This window comes from Plodia interpunctella, chromosome 20 (assembly GCF_027563975.2).
Source record: "Plodia interpunctella isolate USDA-ARS_2022_Savannah chromosome 20, ilPloInte3.2, whole genome shotgun sequence".
Lineage (NCBI taxonomy): Eukaryota > Metazoa > Arthropoda > Insecta > Lepidoptera > Pyralidae > Plodia > Plodia interpunctella.
In genome coordinates this window covers 7,035,624-7,059,618 of record NC_071313.1, presented here as the reverse complement: position 1 = coordinate 7,059,618, position 23,995 = coordinate 7,035,624, and the positions used below count along the sequence as shown (strand labels likewise).

The window sequence follows — 23,995 nt, the reverse complement described above, 5'->3', positions numbered from 1 at the left end:
GGCAAAAGAAAAACGGAAAAAAGATTGGCGTGTACTAAGAAAAAGAGATTCAAATTAAACAATAAAGCTTTAAAAATATCTCAACACATATAACTCAATATTGCAAAAATTGTCTCTTGAATCAAATAGCCTTTCTACCGTCGATAGGTATAATATACTTAATATTATACCTATCGACGGTAGAAAGTAAATAAAATATTATATAATAATATTTCATATTTGTTATTATACATATAATATATGCCAACAATTACTGTAGATGTAATTATGGAACTCACTAATGAGAACCTCGGTTGTGCAGTGGTAAAGTCCTTGCCTCTGAATCGAGAGGTCCCGGGTTCGATCCCCGGTCGGGTCGTGATGTAAAATGATCTTTTTCTGTTTGGCCCAGGTCTTGGTCTTGGATGTATATGTTGTAAAATATAATATCGTTGAGTTAATATCCCATAGCACAAGTCTCGAACTTACTTTGGGGCTAGCTCAATCTGTGTGATTTGTCCTGATATATTTATTTATTTATTTACTAAGGGTGTGTTGCACCGACGCGCCACTGACATTTAGACAAAATGGCGCAATTTGCGTTTTTCTGTTTTTCCTAGTTGACGGTGCAACCCACTAAACTAAACTGTACACAAGCGATTAGCTTTAACAAGCGATTAGTTGTGTACAGTTTAGTTTTACCATTTAAAAGTAGGTCATTTCTATTATCATTTATTGAAAGTTCCGTGCTTGTTACTTTGCGCCGTAATAAATTATATAAAATAATTTCTTTGCTGAAGAATGGAAGGCTTGGTCCATAAATTGGCGATTGTCACAGTTCATTTGCCGTTTGATTAAATGGAGTAATTTATAGACTTTGCTGTCATCGGTAATAGACATAAATAAATTTGGGGTTAATTAAAATGAAATGGGTATTCAATTCGTATTCCTAGTTCTTGTTCTGAACTTCAGTTGAAGTAGCCCAGGTTCGAATACTTCACGTGCCGTATGAGTTTTTATACCAATCTAACTAATATTGTAATCGTTTTTATTCACCGCCAATTGCTTTCAAGCGGTGGTGGTATAATAGTTAAGACTCCCGCCTATGGATCGAAAGGTCACGGGTTCGAATCCTACTCGTGCCACATGAGTTTGTATACCAGTCTGACTCATGTATAGTCATTTTCATAGACCACCACTTGCTTCCGGTGAAGGAATACATCGTGAGGAAACCTGCACACTGATTGATTATTAAACTTGTGTGTGAAATAGATAAGGCAATGGCAAACTACTCCTTTACTAATGACAAGAAATTTGTTATGTGTCTTTAATTCCACGTAATAATCACGACCCTCAACCATGAGGAATACGACTATGAAAAGAATTGCTTTCGGTGAAGGAAAATATCGTAGTGGTAAAAGTCATGTCAGATGCCTTTAAGCGACTTTAATAAAACCTAACACCAGTGTTTAAAATTAACACACTCGAAAAGAAAGTTCTTGATCTCTCTGTAGCTCATTTATTAATAAACTAGCTGCGCCCCGGGGCTTCGCTTCCGTGGAAATTACGGGATAAAAAGTGCCCTATATATTATTCCAGGTTATATTCTATACGAGTACCGAATTTCATAACGATCCGTCCAGTGGATTTTGTGTGAAACAGTAGCAAATATAAATTGTCTAAACGCAAGCTTGTAGTATGTACCATTTTTTGACGAGTAGCTTCAAGTTTTGCTTCAATTATTCAGCATCAAAATTTTTCAATCAATTGTTGTACATTTGAAGAAGAGTGTGCTTGAAGTTTATACCAATACAAGTATTGAAATACAATTTACTTAATAGATCAAGAATGTTATAAATTGTTTTGACTATGCAAGTCATCAATTGTTTCAAATTAATTGTATACAACAGGCAAGAAACTTTCATATTGTAAATGAGCCTTTAAGAAGTCAAGAAAAACTTCAACGGGATTCTTGAAGATTCAATTTTGAAATCTATACTATATTATAATTATTATAAAGAGGTCAGCGTTTGTGAGTTTGTAGGTTTGAGACGGGTAATCTCCGAATCTACCGAAACGATTACAAAAATTATTTCACCATTTGAAAGGTACATTATCCAAGATTGCTATAGGCTATGTTTTACTTGAAAATTCCGACGTGAGCGAAGCCCCGGGCAACATCTAGTTATCAATATTTCAAAAGCAGTACACAATCGAAATATTGAGATTCCAAAGAGTAGCTTCTGCGAATTCGCGGTCCACTTTGATCTAACTTTGGAGAAACTGAATTTATAAAATAACGAAAGTACATGTATTGAACCGTACCTATGTGAAGTTATAGAATAATAACTCCGGCAGTGCCGGAAGAAGAAAACTTGAATATTAACGTTTTTGACGACTTACGAATTTTCGGGTCATCTGTTACTGATGCAGTATTAGCATTTTTTACCCATCACAAAAATGCACAATGCTGCTAAAAAGTTGTAACTTCAAAAAAATTATCGACACAGTATTGTCAAAAATGTTGCTTATAAAACCAGAACTTTTATAAACTTTGCAGTTTTGTGTTTCTGTCTTTGACTTCAATGAGACCATACATGACGCAACTATTTTGCTATGGTTTAAAAGTGGTTGTTGTTGTGTTTACCGTCTGTGTTACATAGATAAGAAGAGAGTCAATCACAGCTTGTCGAATGGGATTTCAACTCTTTAAAGAACTTATATATACATATTATAATCAGCACTCGGAGCACAATCATAACCTGTTTTGATATACCTTTTGACTATGTACATTATGTACTTTTATATATTATTAGAAAGAAAAAAAAAACATTGTAAGAAACAATAATGGTAAGCCTATCTGGCATGATAGGGACCAACACTGTTCAAATGAGTTTCTTTCGGCATTTCTTCTCAGCAGTGGTCGTTCCGAAATGCCAGTAGTTTGTAGCTTGTGAGAAATAACTATAAATATAAAGATTGACGAGAAAAAGTGCCTGTGAAGGTCTAATTTCTGAATAAATGATTTGAATTTGAATTTGAATATAAAAAAACGTGAAATATTATTGAAGTAACACCAGAACATAAACCATACAAAGTAATTCTCCCAAACGATTGTGTGTGTGTGTGTCATGTTCATCATGAGTTCGAGATATTGAAGTTAGAAATATTTCTGGAAATTGTTTATAAGAATGTCTGTTCTCTCGTTATTTTGATCATGAACTTTGGTAATAAAATTGTTGATTACTAAGTCTTTCAGCTATTCCGTTGCTTTATTCGTGAATGTAAGCGGAAATGACTAGCTACCTAGTGGATAAATATAGAGAGACTAGCTGATATAATGTAGATTTAAGATTTACTTGTTATATCAATGAAAGAATAAATAAGTGGGTATAAACTTACCTAAAACACAGTCATTATCCAATAAAGTCTTGTTCAATTCTAACATTTCAGTAGCTTCGCATGTAAGGGACGGCGGAGCCTCATATTTTCTTGGAGGCTTAGTTATAGGGTTCACTTCAGCTTTCATAACTTTCTCTCCTTCAGACGCAACAGAACCTTCAATCAATGCTTCCCCATTAGACGAACGAGTATCGGTCTTTATCAGTCTTTTTATATCATTCTTCTGAGTTGTGAAATAACAAATAAATAAAACTGTTGAAAATATTATTAGTATAGCTATAAGACACCCAATCAATATAGCAAAAATGTCAGTATCCATTCCAGCTATCGTACCAATACCTCCATATTTTGACAATACAAGCATGAGACTTTTCTCATCTTTGCCTCCAGGGTTTTCTGCAATACAAGTATAGTTACCTCTATCACTATACCTCACGTGAACTATAGTGAGATTAACCCAACGAATCAGATCCATTGTATTCTCAGATATAACATATCTTAATTCTCCAAACAATCTCGTCTCTATGACTTTACCGTTAAATTTCCAGACCACTTCGGGATTTGGGTTCCCGACGACTTTGCAAGACAATGTGACGTTGTCATCGTAACTTCTGATTATGGTATCTCGTATTGGCTCTAGTATGGTAGGCCGACAAGCGAAGTTTGCCGAATCTAGTTCGTTCCAAAGTTTACTTTTAACAGATTGAGGCTCAGCGCACGCCGTCGGCGGTGTGTATAAGTTATGAGTGATCACCCAGTCTCTAAAAGTCTGCAAATTGCAATCACACCTCCACGGATTGTTGTGTAAATCCAGGCCGGACAAGTTTCTCAGCGCCATCAAAGTTTCCGGCTTCATGTGGCTCAAATTATTACCATCCAACCTGAGAATCTTCAGTTGCGGCAAGTTCACGAACGTTTTAGTTCCGATCCGCGCGATCCTGTTACTGCTAACCTCTACTTTCTGTAGGAACTTCAAATTGCGGAATATACCGTCCTCTAACTTATCGATGAAGTTGTTGCTTAAGTTTATTAACCTTAGTTTCTCTGTGCCTTTGAACGTGTCTGGGTGTAGATATCGTATCCTGTTCTTTGACAAATCGAGCTCGATCATAATAGCTAGTGTGACAAATGCCGCTTTATTTATAACTTCTATGTTACATTCTCTAAGGAATAATTTCTTTAAATTACTAAGGCCTACTTTCTTAAAAGCTTCTTGTTGAAGTTGTATTAAATTATTATTAGTTAGATCTAGTATTTGAATATCGCTGCTCAGGTTTGCCGGTATCATTTTTAGGCTTGAGTTTGAGCAAATGGCAGCTTTGTTTCCCGATTGCCATCTGCAGTCACAGGGCCGCTGGCATTCCGTTGTGAAGTCAGCTATTGTGGAAGTCAATAATGCGATTGGCACGAGCGCTATTTTCATCCATGTGTTCCAGTGTTTACGAGCCATTTTGCTTTGAGGGTCATTTCCTCGTGCTGTCGCATTCCTGGATTGCGCACGGACGCATTTGTTCTGGAACAAAGAGAGAATGAAATAAGTAAGGTCTTTTCCGCAGTCACTTTGTTGAGATTTTGAGAATTCAAACGGCGCTCTTATAACATAAATCTCCTTTGAGAACAGCTTGAGAGTACGGACATAAATTTCTAAAGAAAATTCATAACATTGTAAACTAGAAATCTGTGCGAATGGAGGTGAGATTTAAATTTATAGACGACGGCGACTATACAATATACAGTGACCTGACCTGTATGATTGATTCATTGGGCACCAAGTTTGGGCACCAGATCTAAAGTATTTTAACTTCTTATGTGAAATCTTTAAATGATTTCTCGGTCTATTCAGCCATAACGTGTCGGAGCCCTAGGTATGTTTGCAAATAAAAATTATTAGGAGTAAATTTCCCGTGCGTAATATTAATTTTCATAAAAGTTCAGTTCATCTTATATACTGAAATCATGCAGGAACATCATTGCACGGCTAATATAGCCATTATTAGACAAACGGAGAAATATTATTTAATTACAGACTTTCATTTGGTTCCACCTATCCCGTCTATAATTAAATATTTGAAAGAAAACAGTTGAAATTTTCCACGTCGATTACAATGACAATTCAAATACGATAATCACAACTTGATAGGAATGGATCGGCTCCCAACGAGAGAACTCCTCAATGGTTTACTATCATAACATGATTTTAATGTCGCGCATTGAATAGAAGAAGATCTCAACGACGACGACAAAAGCTCTTGTTCTAAAAAATACTTGTGAAAAAAAAAATACTTTAAAAAATATCATAAACCCGCTCAATTCTTATCACTTGTACCACGCCCCAACAGGTGTACGTGTGAACGTCTCAGCTCGACGTAGATGTAGCGAACAACTTATTCGACATTGTGACTTAATCTTACAATTCACGGTTTTGTGGATCGAATTTATTGCCATTTTAAACTTGTACAGAATGAGGTACAACATTGCCATTTTCATGGTGGATTGGTGGCTAATTATGTGTTAAGCACATGTTTAAGCGGTGGTGGTGGTGTAATGGTTAAGACGCCCGTCTGTGGATCGAAGGGTCCCAGGTTCGAATCCTACTTGTGGCACATGAGTTTGTATACCAATCTGTAGTTTTCATAGACCACCACTTGCTTCCGGTGAAGGAAATAATCGTGAGGAAACCTGCACACTGGTTGATTATTATTGACTTGTGTGTGAAATGGAGAAGGCAATCGCAAACCACTCGATTAATAATGCCAAGAAAGTGTTGTGTGTGTTTCATTCCACGTAATGACCACGAACCTCAGCCATGAGGAATACGGACGGACTATGAAGAAGAGAGACATGTTTAAGATTTAGGTTAGACAAATAGTTTTCTGGATCACATGCGCCCATGGTCTCGGCAGCAAAGTGCACAAAAATATAATTCATCTCTAAGAGCCATGCCACATTGCTCAGTTGTGCTCCGTTGCGGCAACGCAACACGTTGCAGCACCGGTTTTGGCATTGGCAAACTGTTGAATAATCATACAATTTCTACTTTGTTCTTTGTTGTTTGTCGACGGACGTCAAAGCGACGGAGCGCGACTAAACAACAAGGCTTGGCTCTTAGTGATGAATTATATGTTTATGCACTTTGCTGTCGAGACCATGAGTCCATAGGATACAGAAAAGCCTTTTTCACTGAGATTTCAGCACGACTCCGCAACGTAACGAGCTATCTAAGACAGATATATTCATTGTTGTGTTAATTATTATGTTCGTAATAAAATCTTACAAACATTCTAATATTTTTTCAAAATTTGAATATTGCGCGCAATCGTACATACCTCAGTTCAACTTTATTTCGCTGTGTAGAAATAACTACATAAGTGAAAAAATAATGACAATCCTGTCAGTATTATAAACGTGAAAAGTTGTAAGGATGTATGTAAGTTTGTTACTCTTTCACGCGAAATACAAACTGTTATGAAATTTGGTACACGGGTAGAATATAACCTGGAATAACGCAAAGGGTAATTTTATCCCGAAATTCCCAAGGTAGCGAAGCCCCGGGCCGCAGCTAGTGTTTTATAGTTCGCTATATAGGTGGAAAATCAAATAAAAAGAGCCAATATTATTTATGTAGAATTTTAATTGATGCCAAAGGCGGTAAAGACTAACCTTCAAACAAAATGGCTGACGATATTCGAACTTATATTTTGAAGGAAAAGTTTTAACTTTCCCAGTCTTGTTTGAGTACAAACAAATCAACCACTAAACCCTTAAGTTTTCGTCATTTTGAAAGCAGCTTTTGCGAAGAAAATTCATAAAATTAGAGTATTTTTGTTCTAATTTTATGAATTTTCTATTGCCATGCCAAATTAATTCCATACATATTTTTGTACTACATAAATAAAACGTTGATCATTTAAGACGCCATCTTAGAAAAAATAAATTCTAATTTCGAACGAACTGTTAATGACACTAAAGGTCACCATCTTGAAAAAATAAAAATTCAAATAGAGAATTCTCATATTCTCAACCTAAACATATTCCATATAATGCATTAGCGTGGCTTGTTCTAATCCAAATTGTTCGCTGAATTGTTATTTTTCACGCACACGCGTCGGCCGATAACCTTTTTATTGTTTTTTTTATTGAAAGCCTTTATTTGTTTTGAATGCTTGATATGTTAGAAAAACAACTGAATCTAAATTGTACCTATTTTAGATCGTAAATGTTGTAGTTAATATCAAAGTTCTAGTACGCTTTAATAGGATGATCAGTTTAGCGAAAAATTCAATTGTCAATACCACTCAAAATCCACATCCCAATTAAAAAATATTCCTACTTTGCAACTACATTTCAAAGTTTTACTAGGCACTATTAAAATTTATTAAATCTTCTTAAAAACAGACCAAAAAATTAAGTAGAATCCCGCCAAAGGCTACGCACAGAGAACAGAAAGTTCAAATTAAACCAGCTTAAGAAACGAACGACTTTTAAAATTAAGTCCAAAAATTGTTGTAATAACGGCCCGAGTTTGACTTTGTAAAAGTCGAATAAAAAGGAAAATTTTGCAAGTTTGATACTGCCAGTAGGCCTATGGTTCCGTATGAAATAACTCATCATCATCATCAACAATTTCAACGTTCAGACTGTTGGGGCACAGGCACAGGGCACAGAACTTCATTTTTGCTCACCCGCCAAGGCCACATGCCGGTGGGCACAGGCCTTCCTTATATGGTACTATATATTATATATATGGTACATGAGGAGTTAGGGCCAAGATCCACCACGCGGGCCCATTGCCGATTGGCGAGTTTTATAAACTGCAAATACAACCGGGACCAACGGCTTTACGTGCCTTCCGAAGCGCGGAGGAGCTCAAGATAATTTTGATCACCCAATGTCCCACCATTGTGTGAATGTCTTAACTCCTACCGCTACAGGCCGAGCGCGCTACGCACTGCTCGGTTGAGCTCCTCAATTACTTTTTTATCACTAAATGAGGAGTTTGTGACCGTTTTGTTGTGACGTATGGTTCCTCCCTAGAGTAGGACCACTCCCTCCGACCGCTCCTTCTGTGCAGGCAGCTGATAGGAAGCAATAGCATTCCCAAGGAATCACAGCCGAATCTTCAAAACGTTAAGGTTATTTTTACGCCGATCGCGGGTTTCGCGGCGGTTTCACAGCCCCGGGATGGCAAACGGGATACGTAGATGACGGAGAGTAGTTTGCAACCATGATTTATAACCCAAAGTAACCGATTGTTTACAGAACCCTAATAATAAGAAAGTATTTAAGTATTAGCCAAATGTTGGCTATGTATTTTTAATACATTAAAGGACAAGTATTGAACGCGCACACTTTTATATCTGTACAATTATGCAACGTGAAATTTTCAAAGATGTATTTTTTTCAATTTTGTTCATGTAAATATTGAGATTTTATGTAAATAGAGCTATTTTCTTGATGCAAAAGTTGAGAATCGATTCGTGTACTTTTATGTGTATTCTAAGTTGGTACGGTCGAAGCTTTGGTGGTCCAGGAGTTAAGACCGTTGGCTTGTGATCGAAAGGTCTCAGGTTCGAATCCTACTCGTGCCACATGAGTTTGTATACTAATCTGCCTCATGTTTAGTAATGTTTATAGGTCACCACTGGCTTCTGGTGAAGTTAAATGTCGTGAGGAAACTTGCTTTCTAGTTGATAATTTATCACCTAGTATGTCAAATGGAGAAGGCAATGGCAGAATTGGCAGATCACTCCATTAATATTGCCAAGAGAGTATGTGTTTCATTCCACTTAATGACAACGACCCTCAGCCATGAGGAATACGACTGTAACGAAGGAAGTTAGTATGGGAAAGTCATTGTTACATGGATTGTATAAAAAATAAAGTTTTAAAGTAAATATATATATTTTGTCGATTTATTTACAACTAGCTTTAATCTGCAGCTTCGCCCGCGTGAATTTTCCACGGGAAATATACTTTTTTCCGAAATGAAAAATAACATATGTCCATCTCCGTACTCAACTAAATTTTTCAGGAAGGAAAGGTTTTTCACGTTTTTTTTTTCTATTTACCTTAATACACCTTTATCCCAGAAAACACTGTATTTTTAAGTTTCCTGTTACGTGCTTCCGTTCGTCACCATGGAAACAGAACCACACTTTCCTGTTACGGACTTCCGTCCGTCACCATGGAAACAGTATCAAGTATAGTTTCACAAATTCCAACATTAGATAGAAAAAAATACATATTAATTTTATGTCACGCAAAATTAAGGCAAAATCATCCTTATTTCTATCAAGTCAAGAGCCCTAAGATTTGTCAAACAATCAAACTTTTTCGCTGACTGTACTTAAGTTCCGCTTAAGCGTAGGCCGAAAAGTTATAATAAGTTGGTGGGGTAAGCTTAGAATAGCAATGTTAACTTAGTTGCTATTCAATCGGCTGTATGATTGTCAGGGCTAACGTGTTACGTATTTATATTCCACTTGATGTTGCCCGGGGCTTCGCTGCCGTGGGAATTTTGAGATAGAATATAGCCTATAGCAATCTTGGTTTACGAACCTTTCTAATCGTGAAAGATTTTTTGAAATCGGTTCGTTAGTTTCTGAGATTATCCGACTGAAACTCACCAACTCTTATCTCTTTATAATAATAATAATATAGATTATGAGAATATACACGAGTTTGGTCAAATTGTTAAACTGGATTTTATTTCCCCATCAGACCACACTCTGGTATGCTATATAATCTATTTAATTATTACAAGTATTTTTATTATTTTGAAGCGGTGGTGGTGTATGAGTTTGTATACAAATCTGACCCATATAGTATAGTAATAATAATAATTTTCATTTTCATTTTCATTTTCATTGCGTCCGGTGATGGAAAACATCGTGAGGAAACCTGTACACTGGTTGACAGTTTAGTTCACTAGTGTGTATGCGACTACCAGCCACTAGATAGCGGTAAGTACTCGTAGAAGTGAAAAGTCATGTGAGATGTCTTTAGGCGACTTGAATAAAACCTGACACCAATGTTAGCAATAACACACTCGGTATGACGATGGTTTTTATTATAATTTCACATCTCATTTTACACATACCTAGTGTTTTTTTTTCTTTATTCACATTTCATACCTATACCTATCGTTATGAATAATTTTTCAGTTTTTCCCGACGGTTGAATGATAGAGAATTGTTTTAGCATAAATAACATTTGAATAAATAAATTTTTATTTATTTATTCAAATGTTATTTATCAAAATGGTACAAAAGGCGGACTTAATGCTAAGGGTTTCTTGAGGGTTTTCCTTCACTTAGGTAAAATCACCTTTAAAATAAATCACTCTTCAGAATCAGCTGTTAAGATTTCTTATATCCCTATCCCTTTCTTTTGCGTCGAAACTCTTATGACGATGGGAGGACATAAATGGTACTATAGTACCATTAATTAATTAGTATACTAAGGCGGGAACTACACGTATCAGTATACTAGAACTACTGACCCGATTCAAATAAAGCTTTCTGTGAAAGACAGCCAAATTCATGTGGTAAAATGATAGAGTAGGGGAAAGTGAATCCATGCTAAAAAAAAAATATAATGAAACTGACATACAAAAAAAGCTCCATTGTTTCCATACATAAAAGCATGTGACAGTTAAAAGTTTTGATTAAAATGTCTAACTTTTGCACGTCGTGTTTATTTTGAACTCCGAATGTATTAAAAGTTTAATTATACAGACTAATCGAATTTTACGCTCATTTGTTAATTAATCCTTATAGGCACGTATAATAATGAGTTTTCCATAATTTGGCTTGTGGTCCCGCCTTAAAATAGGACCACTCCACACCACCATATGCTCCCACAGAAGTTACGTACGAGTCTACTCAAAGACACGTAACATTGGCAGCTGATAGACAACAATGCTATTCCCAAGGCGGTTTGGCGTCAGAATGTCGGTTGTAAATTCACAGACAAATCTTAAAAATTTCAAAAAAAAATTTTATCAGATCTATCCCGGGTCTGTGACGCCGCGAAGCGAACTGTTAAAATAAACTCTAAATTTTGAAGACTCGTCTGCGATTACACGACCGGCCGCCTGGTAATGTAACCCTCCTTGGGATTTGAGAATCTATTAGTTATTCTATAAATTTTAACCGACAATTCACCGCAATACTGAAAATTCCTATAACAGATTTAATCAAATGTCACAGCAAAAAGGATATCGTAAACCTTTATTTTTGTCTCCAATATCATTTCAGATGTCAGATAAGAATCAGGTGATATACCAACGTCATATACAGACAAACTAATCTCTATATAAATAGCAATATTACGACCAAATAAGGAAAATATGAGAGTAAGTTATTGAGGTTAATTTATAAAGATTCCGGAATATATTGGGGTGTATTTATTTTTGTCGCATTATACCAAAATATGGAGGACACAGAATTTTTTTTTTTTTAATAATGCACTGGTGTCTCGATTTATTGTTTGTGAAAATTTTTTTGTACACTGAAATAATATATTGTGGAAGGAATTTTATTGGACGTGAGTCCGCAATTATATCTATTTTCAATGGCCTGGCTTCCGTTATGTTGACGTTCGTCGACGGATCAACACAGAACAACTCAGAAATCGAATATGATTCAATGTGACGTGACGTTTCAATGTGACAAAAAGTTATGATAAAAATCTGACCACGATGGAGTGGCAACACGTTGCGGCGTCGCAACGGATCACAACGGACTAATGGGGCAGCTCCATCTTGTTTTGTCCTGCCCCATAAAGTATTGTACGGTCGCTAATTACATGCCTAATGAAAGCACACGTTAAATAAGTACGCGTAATTTGAATAGGTATTAAAAGCGGTAGATCTTCATATTAACCGCTACTACAGAGGTCGTTAAAAAGGCAATTAAGTATTAATAAAATGTCCGTCCCCAACTCAGAATAAAGAATTATAAGATGAATAGAAGTGTTATCACTTGCCTTTTAATTAGGAAATAATGTGATGCTCAGTAAAAAAAAATAAGTTAAATATTTTTAAAAATCGAATTTGAACGAAAATTATATTCAATGGCGTTGTCGATTTTTTGAAAATATAAATATACAAAAAACATAATAACCTAAAAGTAAAATTAATTTAAATAAAGAAAGATATGAATGAGAAGAATTCTTAAAATAACTATCATTGGAAGGACCGAGAAGGTTACAGTTACAAACACACTTTTGAGGTTTGACACATTTTTTAATTTTTGTTGCCCTAGGCATGAGAAAATTCATGAAGACTCTGATGATGGTCATCTAGTGATTTTATTTTAAAAAATGAATCAATTTATTAATACAGCGAAATACATAATACATAAATACATTCAAATTAGTATTGCAAAATAGCAAATATTTTCGAAAAAAAAAATATAAAAAACTAGATGTTGCCCGGGGCTTCGCTCCTGTGAGAATTTTGAGATAAAACATAGCTTTTACCAATCTTGGATAATCTATCTTTCTAATGGTAAAATAATTTTTGAAATAGGTTCGGTAGTTTCGGAGACTACCCGCCATTCAAACATTCAAACTCACAAACGCTTACCTCTTTATAATAATAGTATAGATTAAGTACAAAAAATTGAGATTACCCTTTGACTATCTGGACAAGATGAGAGCTGACAGCAAGCATTCTACTAATTTATAATTTCACCTCTCACCTCTTCATAAGTGAATTGAATTCACTAAATGAATTACGTCAATGTAAAGTATGTGTACCCAGGTCGCTTTAAAGTTCTCATTCCAATGAACATTGAAATGAGTTTCCATTTTGCTGATGGAGGGAGTGGTGCAGTCGAAGTGTTCTAAGACTTTATTGTCAGACCAATAGCATATCAAGGAAGCAATGGTCATCATGCCGGATTACTACACTGGAGGTCCCGGGTTCGATGCCTGGTCTGGTCAAGAACGAAAATTATCTTTTTTAGATTTACTATTATAGGGTTTCTGATGTTCATATTTTTTACATGATTCATGGAATTTGTAACCCACAACACAAGACTCGAACGTACTTCGTGGCTAACTCAATCTGTGTCAATTTTGTGCATATGCTATTTTTTTCTTTTTTCAAGCAACTTCTATATGCTTATTATAATTCCAAATTCTGTGCACAGTCGTTATGAACCAGTGGGAGAATGTCTGAAAAAAATAATTTCTCCCATCCGCGCCTCAAATAGCACCATTTAATATGGCAGGCCAACTTTATTAAAACTCGTATATGTAGCTTTGTCGGAATGTCCGCTTATTTTACTGCCGTGTGGTTATGCGGTATGTTATATGGTTAGGTTAGGTTAGGTTAAGTTAGGTTAGGTTAAGGGAAACTTGAAATTTGACAACATTGAAAATAATTACACTCTCTCTCTCTCTCTCTCTCTCTCTCATTTGAGCGTTTTCCCGGTTCTTTCTCAGCCGTCTCAGCGTTGCGGAGCCTATTGTCCGCCATCCTACATCTTCACACGGCCGTCGACATTCTTGTTTTAATAACATTTAAAAGACCTGTCAGTCTTTGTGTAGAAAAAAACAAACAAATTAAATAAATTAGACAAAATATAAATCAAAAATAATGAATTACCGAATTCTAAAATAAATTAAGAAACAATGAAAACCTGTTTCGAACGTGTGAAAGTTTTCTATTGAAATATTTAAATAAATAAATAAACGTAAGTAGATATATTTTACATTAATACTATACATATATCCATACTACTTTTACTATAAAGATTAAAGATTTGTATTTTTCTTTGTAAATGATAAACTCAAAAACTACTGGACCGATTTCGATGAAATTTGGCCCAGATATAAGAAAAAACCTTCAGCAATAACATAGAATACTTTAAATTATTGTTTTACCCGAGCGAAGCCGGGACGGGCCTCTAGTATAATATAACCATGCTTTTGTCTAATGAAATAAAGGAATCAGATACAAAATAACAAAAATATACGTTTTAATTAGCACGTGCCATTATAAGGGTTGTAAAATTTTAGATACTAACGGTTAATTACAAGACGTCATTAAACATCAAACAAAACGGCCGTGTTGTTACACCGTCGGGGGTGAAACAGGGGTAGAGGGGTAGAGGGGGGGGGGGTATTATTCACATTGATTTTTGGAGACAACTTCTAGTATTAAGAAGGAAATACCTTTTTATTAATCGTACAGAAAAGTAAGTGAAGGCGATACGAAAAATTATTGATCAAAACCTAAAAAGGAAACTTTATTATTATAACTAATTTTTCTTGTGACGCAGAAACTGTGTTGTGTTATTTAACCCATTAAAAAATTAAATTTGTGACACTTAAATTAATTTTGATTTCATTGAAATTCCTTTCTATTCTGTCTCGTGAAAACTTTGAATTCCACAATAAAATTTCACATTTATTAAATTGTTATACAACAAATAATTACAAAATTGTTTTTAAAACTTCAACCTAAAGATGAACGTTAATCTAAAATTGTACGTGTCTCACTTCAAAAATAACTAAAGTTTCATACTAACTTCTACTCCTTATTTTTCTCCTTTCGGGATAGAATTTCGGGATACAAAGTAGCCTATATTCTAATCCAGGCCACATTCTATCTCTGTGCCGAATTTCATGCAGATCCGTTCAGTAGATTTTGTGTGATGCGCGTACAATACAGATAGACAGACAAAAATTCTAAAATAAATTGTTTTGGCTTCTATTAACCCTAAATAGTCCTCTCCTATTTATTTTTCGTAAATATCTCCTATGTACAGACATAGTCCAGTTACAGTTTTATTATAACTATAGATTATCATAATGAAAAAAACAAAAAAGATTATTTAGTACAAACATGTGGCCCGTGCCGGCTTCGCTCGGACAAAACCTTAGCAAATTTATACACTAAAACCTTTCCTAGGAATCACACTATTTATTTAAAAGAGCCGCATCAAAACCAGTTCTGCAGTTTTAAAGATCTAAGCGTACATAGGGAGAGACAGCGGAACGCGACTTTGTAATACAATGTAGTGAAAACATGACATAGGTATCAGGACATGTAATAGTAAGTATGTATTTGATCATTGTAACACTTAGTTGTCGAATAAATAATATGAATATGAATGGTCTTCGCTCATGGTGTGAGCCACGACGCCGATCTTTCTCGAATACCATGCAAGGAGATACAAAATAAAATAAAAATAAATTGTAGTTTAAAAAATAATAAAATGTATTTAATATAATCAAGTGAACAATAAATGGGTGTCATTTTGATTAATCGTTTATAAATAAAATCATTTATTCACATTAAAAAAATAAAAATAAATAATCACAAATGTCCATGTTCCACAAGTTAAATTAAATTTTCAACGGGATTTGTGCTACAAAATGTTACATTCGAATTTCAAACAACCAACTGGAATTAGAGATTTTATCAGTTACCTCTATTTGCCAGTAGGTAGGTATGCAGACAATTGGTGTTGCCATAATTTGTTATATTTCCTTAGTTCTGCTGGAGTTGCTCTATTGGATTTTGGATTTACGTATTATGCAACTGGCCGAATACAAAAGGTGACAGCATTTTAAACCACGTTAGAAATGAAGAAAATTAAAATATTTAGATCCACCTTAAAATAGAACGGCTCAATTTTCTTCTGTGGATGTCGTACGAGGCGACTAAGAGACATAGCCTTGGCAGCACTATAACTGAACAATAATAGCTCTGCCAAAGAGGGTTAACGTCAGTTAGGCGGCCAGCCGTAAAAACATTATTTCTTACGTTTCGCAAGTTCACAGCTTTATAAGAGCCTCGAATGTAATAAAGTTCATGCGAGAATGAGAGAGATAATAACGTCAAAAGCACAAATGTTGCCATATTCAACAATGTTTTCCGAAAACCTTAACAATATTCGGTCCGTACCTTCAGGTTTAGTTGGGCCCAATTTAGAGCTGCTTAGCGAAGTTTCGATGTCCTCCACGCGATTACAGACCTTTGTAGGTAAGGAGGGCGGGGGGCAAGCAGTCCAAATGGGGAAATCCTGTTTAAGTCCAACTGATACACGTAATAATGACAAGTATAATTTAAATTTCATGTGAAAATTGCTTGTAAAGGTACAATTTTGGTACAATTTTGACGACCTCGGTGGCGCAGTGGTAAAGTTCTTGCCACTGAACCGAGAGGTCCCGGGTTCGATCCCCGGTCGGGTCATGATGGAAAATGGTCTTTTTCTGATTGGCCCGGGTCTTGGATGTTTATCTATATATGTATATGTTATAAAAATATAGTATCGTTGAGTTAGTATCCCATAACACAAGTCTCGAACTTACTTTGGGGCTAGCTCAATCTGTGTGATTTGTCCTAATATATATATTAATATATTATTAATTTATATTAAAGTATATACTAGCTAGTCCCGGCTTCACTCGGGTAAAACCATAATAAATTTTAAATCTTAACTTTCTCTTGAATATGTATTTGTATGAATGATATTCGAGTGACTACCTGATAATCGCCTGAACGAAAAACTGTACACTGTGCGAGTTTTATATTGTTATATTATGTTCAGGCGATCGTTACACAATATGTAGTTTATACAAATAAGTACAAAGCTCGAAACCGATATTTTTAAACTAATTTAAAAACGGTTTTTAACCAGGTCTTTCGTAATTTCTCCTTTAGTAAGGTCTAATGTCAGACATTAAATGATTTGAATTTGAATTTCGAATTTAATGAAAATTCTCTTTACAAAACGTATGAAGATGCGCGCGAACTATTTATTTTTTTAACAAGTTCGAGCGTAAGGCTTTTTTATAAAGTCCACGTTTTACGGACATTGGCCTAATGGTGTTGCCATTGCTAAAACAAACACGCACCACTTATACAATAATTATTTCTGGTTTCGTGTCGCCTGTTTCCTTAATCGATACCGTTTTTGGCCCGCGACCCAGAAAATAAAGTGGAAATGTGAATGTGTCCTTTAAGTGTGAATATTTAGCAAATCATACTATTATATCAAGATCGTAACACAGCTTTTATACAAAGTGAAGAGAAGTGACAAAATATTTGAAAATGGAACGTCATTTCTAACATATTTCTTCTAGTGCCATATCGGTAACTTTTTAAATTATTTTAATCGTATTTTCAAATATCGAACCCCTGGCCATAATAACGTAGAAAATTAAAAATAAACTTCAGTTTAGAGTAATGCATGTGGCAAATTAGTTTTCATCACGCATTGTACGTATATTCTGAATTATTACATACAATATTTATATTTATCATACCACTACATTTGCACGAACTCCGCATTTTATCAGTAACAATTTTTATTCGTCTGTCCATATTTATGGCTTATATGACACATTTATGGGCGTTTTATAGCGCTATTATGTCATTAGGGAGTTATTTTTTGTTTTATTACGGATAAATTTTGTTAGGGGTTTTATCTATTTAAATAGCCATACGAATATACTTTCAGAAGGAAAAGAGCTTTAAGGCGCATTGGTTCGGCGCTAGTACGATAGTGACGGTTAAGCAATTTTCCCATGGTCGGTCACGGGATCGGTGACCGAAGAAATATTATCTAGAGCTTCCCCGAATATTTGCAGTCATTCTTATTATAATCGTCTATACATGTATAATCTATTATATTTTTATTTGATACATATAATAGTACATATAGTAGCCTTTGTCACTCTCCAACAAACTCCACACCAAATAATTTTGGTGTGGAGTTAATTGGAGAGCATTTGCTCTGTTTTGACGTGAATGTTGGACAAACACGCTTTCATATTAGATGAATTTCGTGACACCGCGTCACGAGAAATTATTCAAATAAGAAACAACGCATACCTAGGTATATTCTTCTTCTTCATAGTCGTATACCTCAGGGCTGAGGGCGGTGGTTATTACGTGGAATGAAACACACACAACAACTTTCTGGGCATTATTAATGGAGTGGTTTACCATTGCCTTCTCCATTTCACACACAAGTTAATAAGAATCAACCTGTGTGCAGATTTCCTCACGATGTTTTCCTTCACCGGAAGCAAGTGGTGGACGTTGAAAACTACACTATACATGAGTCAGATTGGTATACAAACTCATGTGGCACGAGTAGGATGCGAACTTGGGACCTTTCGATCCACACGCGGGCGTCTTAACCATTACACCACCACCGCTTCAATGGGTATATTACTACTGGTTATTGGCTATTTGCACCTTCTGTTTCCCACTACATAGCGTGTAATGACACGTGGTGTTTGAAATGCGTGTGATCACGGCATGCATAGACTAACTATAGTAAGGACAGCGCCAGAATAGTGACTGAAATAGGCAAAATTGTTATTAGGTTGTAAAAGTAATTACATTAAAATGTAGTGCGATTTAAATTGACAATTATTTTACAAGCCATTATGTAATATCACCTGACCCGCTGTCTGTCTGTAATCAAATCTTGCAAGTTAGATTTCTCCCACTTCCAGTTGACCTACAGATTTGAAATTTCCCACGTCGCTTCAGTTTCCATAGCAATGAATTATTGTGGTAAGCATGACTTGATGGTGCAGCCCTGATCGACTCCAAACGAGGGAACTCCTCACCTGTTTACAGCACGGACATGGGTTTTTGCCGGGCGTTAAATGCCACAAGATCTCTCTGACGACAATGAAAGCTGTGGTAAAAATGACATTTTTGTAAAAACCTGTTTTTTGAAGTAACTTTTTTATGCATAACAAAATACAAAACAATACAGAAATCAACTTAGAATAACTTATAGGCAACGGCGAACTTATCCCATGAAGGGATCTAATCCCGTAATTGAGCGTAGCGGATGTGCAAACAGTAAATTTATGCTCTTATCTTGTATACTTATATCAGCACTATATCACATTTGTTACTTATCTAACAAATTTTATAAATGTAAAATTTTTTATGTATTTGTATGATTTGATTTCGCAGATTGTACAGGACAAATATGGACGAAATTTGACACGTCGTTTGGATGTATTCAAACTGGAAACTTACATACGATACTTTAAATCTCGAAATTCCTAAGCGAGCGAAGCCCTGTGGCGCAGCTAATTAATCAATAATTCAATTTCTTACAGGCAGAACGAGCGCCTGTTTATTAATCTTTGACCAGCTCTATGTATCTACGGCAGAAACTATTCGAAATGGCTTTGTTTTTGTAAATTGATTGTGCGGTTTCCAAAATACATGTATGTTAGCCATGAAAAACACGGCACGTTTTACGAATATGCCGATATGGAGCTAAATGAATAAATAATATTCGAGTTTTCAAATGGGAAAATGGTTTTCAACTGGCGTTGTAGGTGGTTATTAATTTTATTAATATATTTCTTATCCCTATTACTTTTTTGTTATATAGTTATAATTTTACAAGCATTACTTATAATAGTTATAGTATTAATTACAGGCATACGTATATGAATAAAAAATGAAAGAAGTTTTCAATTGGGAAAATAGTTCAAAACTAACGCAAATGTTATGAATATATTACAAAACTTTTGTTTTATTTTTTTATAGGATATTATACTAGGTTTTGGCAGAGTTATATTCATTCATTATCATCATATCATCAGCCCTTTAAAGGTCCCCGCTGGGACACAGGCCTTCCTAATGTATGGATAAGGAGTATAGCCTTGAGCCACCACGCAGGCCTATTACGGATTGGCGGGTTTTAATGACTGAAAATACAACCGGGACCAACGGTTATTTTGTCTTCCGAAGCGCGGAGGAGCTTAAGATATAATAAATCGGTCACCCATCCAATGACCGACCTGTGTGAGAATATGACTTTAACGCTACTATCGCAGGCTGAGCGGACTAACCACTGCGCCTTTGAATATTCATTAAAAAGTCTAAAAATATTACTTACCACGAAAATATCAGCACGTACGATACATTCTAATGTTTTGTAGATGTCTATCTGAAAAGAAGCAAAAGTTTTGATCAATACAAAGCTAAAGGATAAAATAGATAAAATTGTTGTATGTTGCAATTTTGTGAGTCCGTTATAAATCATTATTACAAGTTTTTCACCCTTTTCACCCCCCTTCTGGGTGGAATTCCCAAAAATCCCCTATCGTTTGCTCACCTATACTATCAGACAACCTACATATCAAATTTCAGCTTCCTACGCCCAGTAGTTTCGGCTGTACGTTGTCTGTCAGTCACTCAGTAACGCAAAAGTTTTATATATATAAATTAATTTGTTATAATTTAGAAAATAGCTTGCTCCTCATTTATTTATTTATTTGTGCATACCACTAGTTAGTAAAACGCTTAACATTGTCTTTTAACATCAATCTGTATGTATAGTTAACAGCACATCAACCTACCCACCCAAATTTCATTGCAAACTCGCCGCTATTACCGCGGCATAGAAGTTGTAACTGTTAACTGTACTCATGTCTTAGTGTAAAAAAAAAAAAAAACTTTTTTAGCATGACAAACTTTTCAAAAATTTTAGAAAACACTACTTATCATTATGCCAAAAATAGCACATAACAATATTTTGAGGCGAAACCAACAGTTCCTTTTTATCACTCAGCATGGTCGTTACTCTTTCGTCTAGCAATATTTTGGTATAACGACCCAAAGCGGTTGTAATGTTGGCACGGCCTAATGTTAGTAAGGCCCTTTTCAGCGAATGAAATATTCCATATTGATAGAACAGCAAAGAAAATCTCATTGACCGAGCGAGCGAAGTGTCTAACCACATTCTACTTGGGGCAAAAATACATTTTTTGTATGTATGTATATTTGTAACGCGATAACTTTCGAACCGTTGGTCCGATTTTGATGAAATTTAAAAGATATGTAGGATGTCTGTCAATAGAATTTTTCAGTTCGTGGGGCATCAAAATCGGCTAAGTCGTTTTTGAAATATTCACAATTTTGTAAAAACTCATTAAAATTCATTGTGTTCGTGAAGTCGAAATTCGTGGCGAACAACTAGTTTAAGTAATATACATTTCACACTTTTTTTATATCCTGTATTTTGTTCTGTCCCACTGCTGGAAATATATATATGAAAACTATACCAGTTTAAGTTAGATTTTCTGCTATACAACGGTAAAAGATGCAATTGCGTAATGCGCAACAAACATAAAGAGAGACAGAAATTCTAAAAAAATGTTTTGGCTTCTATTAGTCTTCTCTATATATAGTTATTTCTATATATAGTTCTTCTTATATATCTTTAATAATGTCCTATGTACAGACCCACCTGCAGTTACATTATATATATATATATATATATATATATATATATAGAATAAAAGTATTCCTCAAACAATTATGACGTCATAACTGCGGTGAAAAAATAAATATTTTTACCACTCAGTATGTAGAAAAAAAATGATGTAATATAAACCAACCCCTTTAAATAACTTATCCATTTGAATAATACAAAGTTTAAAAAATAATAATAATAGGTAAAGTCTAATTTCATTCAAATTACTAATTTCATATCCATTATTGAAATTGTCCACTTCAATAATCAAATAGTCTAATATGAACTTGCCTTTACTTTGGCTATAAGTAAAGGCGACGTTATATGAGTAATGTTTTTTGTATGATCGTAATAACCAGTATATTATTTTGACGACCTCGACCTCGCAGTGGTAAAGTGATTGCCTCTGAACCGAGAGGTCTCGGGTTCGATCCCCGGTCATGATAGAAAATGTTTTTTTTTTCTGATTGACTCGGGTCTTGGATGTTTATCTATATATGTATTTGTTATAAAATATAGTATCGTTGAGTTAGTATCCCATGACACAAGTCTCGAACTTACTTTGGGGCTAGCTCAATCTGTGTGATTCGTCCTAATATATTTATTTTTATTTATTTATTTGTTATTGTAACGTTAAAGTTTCTTTTAACTTGTGTAATATTTTATATATATAAAAAAATACAACGATTTATGAGATGATTTATTCATAATACTTGATTGTTTTTTTGTATTTTTTGGAGTTGTTAGAAGCGGTGGCGGTGTAATGGTTAAGACGCCCGCCTGTGGATCGAAAGGTCCCAGGTTCGTATCCCACTCGTGCCACATGAGTTTGTATACCAATCTGACTCATGTATAGTAATTTTCGTGAAGAAGCCTGCACAGTGGTTGATTCTTATTAACTTGTGTGTAAAATGGAGAAGGCAATGGGCAAACACTCCATTAATATTGCCAAGAAAGTGATTGTGTGTGTTTCATTCCACGTAATAACCACGACCCTCAGCCATGAGGAATACGACTATGAAGATGGAGTTGTTACTACACGTATATAGCAAATTGTAATAAAACATGACGTGTTAAAAAATTGCCTATTTAAATATACATTCTGTATTTCAAGTTCTTTTCATCTCACCTTTTATATCCTAGATACAAAAGTATTCTCTAATCTATTTTGGTACCAAACATAAGCTTGCATTGTTTTATTCCAGACTAGATTTTGCCCAGGGCTTCGCTTCTGTGGGAATTTTGAGATAAAATATAGTCTTAATGAATTTGAGATAAAATATAGTACCTTTCTAATGGTGAAAGAAATGTTTAAATCGGTTCGGTAGTTTCGGAGATTACCCGCCTCAAACATACAAACCCACAAACGCTTACCTCTTTTATAATAATAGTATTGAGGGGTGAGATAGGAAGTGTAATTACTGTTGCAAAAGGCCCTAGCGGTAGACAACCCTGGTGGTGTGGCCGTCCACTTTCCGCTTTCCATTATATATATATATTGTTAGGTGGTAGGGTAACCTCAGGTAAGGTTGGAGTAGGAATAGGCAAAGGCAGAGAGTTATTTAATAATATAATTAATAAATAAAATACAGACCCTTCAAGGGTCTATAAATAATTTAAGATATTTTATTATATATATATTTTATTATTACAGCGTACGTGTGGTACGTGCCGATATCGTTATGGTAATGAATGAGTCAAAATGTGATTTCAAAATATCAAGTGGAACAATAATTTAAAATTTTGAATTTAGAATGAAAGAAATAAAAATCATGCCAGCGCGCACGCGATATCACTAAAGAGGTCATAATGCGTGGCGTTACACATGTGTTTGTTTGTTTACCAGATTGGCGCCTATACCGCAGCCGAATCGTTCCGTCGTCGCCTCTGTTGTTCAGCGTCCTTCGACGGACAAGGCAGAAATTGTATGGAGTTTCAATGTGCGTCAATGCAGAACGGAATGGCTACGCGCTACATCCACCCAACGGAGCCAGACTCATGCCATATTGCTCATTTGTGCTCCATCACGTTGACGTCCGTCGACAAAACAACGTAGAAATTGTATGAAGTTTTGACGTCAGTGTCAAAAAAACCTACAGAAAACAACGAAACACAGAGGAGCGGACAGTGTGCTGCAACGGAGCACCACTGAGCAATGGGACCGTGCTCTTAGTTGGTATAACATCCCATCAGTCAGTCATACCAATAATCAAATCATCTAGAATAAAGAAAAGTGCAGTAACTGAAAATTTAAAGACATTTGGAGCGAGCATTGCCACCTTGATATATTTATGAGGCCGGGGCCAAATGGGACGGGGACGGCGCCGTGATTTATTGGCCCCTACCAGAGTGGG

At 35.2% G+C, this 23,995-nt stretch overlaps 1 protein-coding gene across 5 annotated transcripts in view; it reads right to left on the bottom strand.

The window, feature by feature from the left end:
* Positions 1–23,995, bottom strand: part of LOC128678573 (uncharacterized) — a 227,160-nt gene that overhangs the window by 4,288 nt on the left and 198,877 nt on the right. For 3 of the 5 annotated variants that reach the window (XM_053760182.1, XM_053760183.1, XM_053760186.1), the window contains 2 exons: positions 20,283–20,333; positions 3,382–4,894 (listed from right to left, as the gene is read on the bottom strand). In XM_053760182.1, coding sequence (XP_053616157.1) covers positions 3,382–4,831 — 1,450 coding nt within the window. In that variant the 5' untranslated portion in view covers positions 4,832–4,894; positions 20,283–20,333. The remainder of the gene's footprint in view (positions 1–3,381; positions 4,895–20,282; positions 20,334–23,995) is intronic. The other 2 variants (XM_053760185.1, XM_053760187.1) reach the window with 1 other exon arrangement.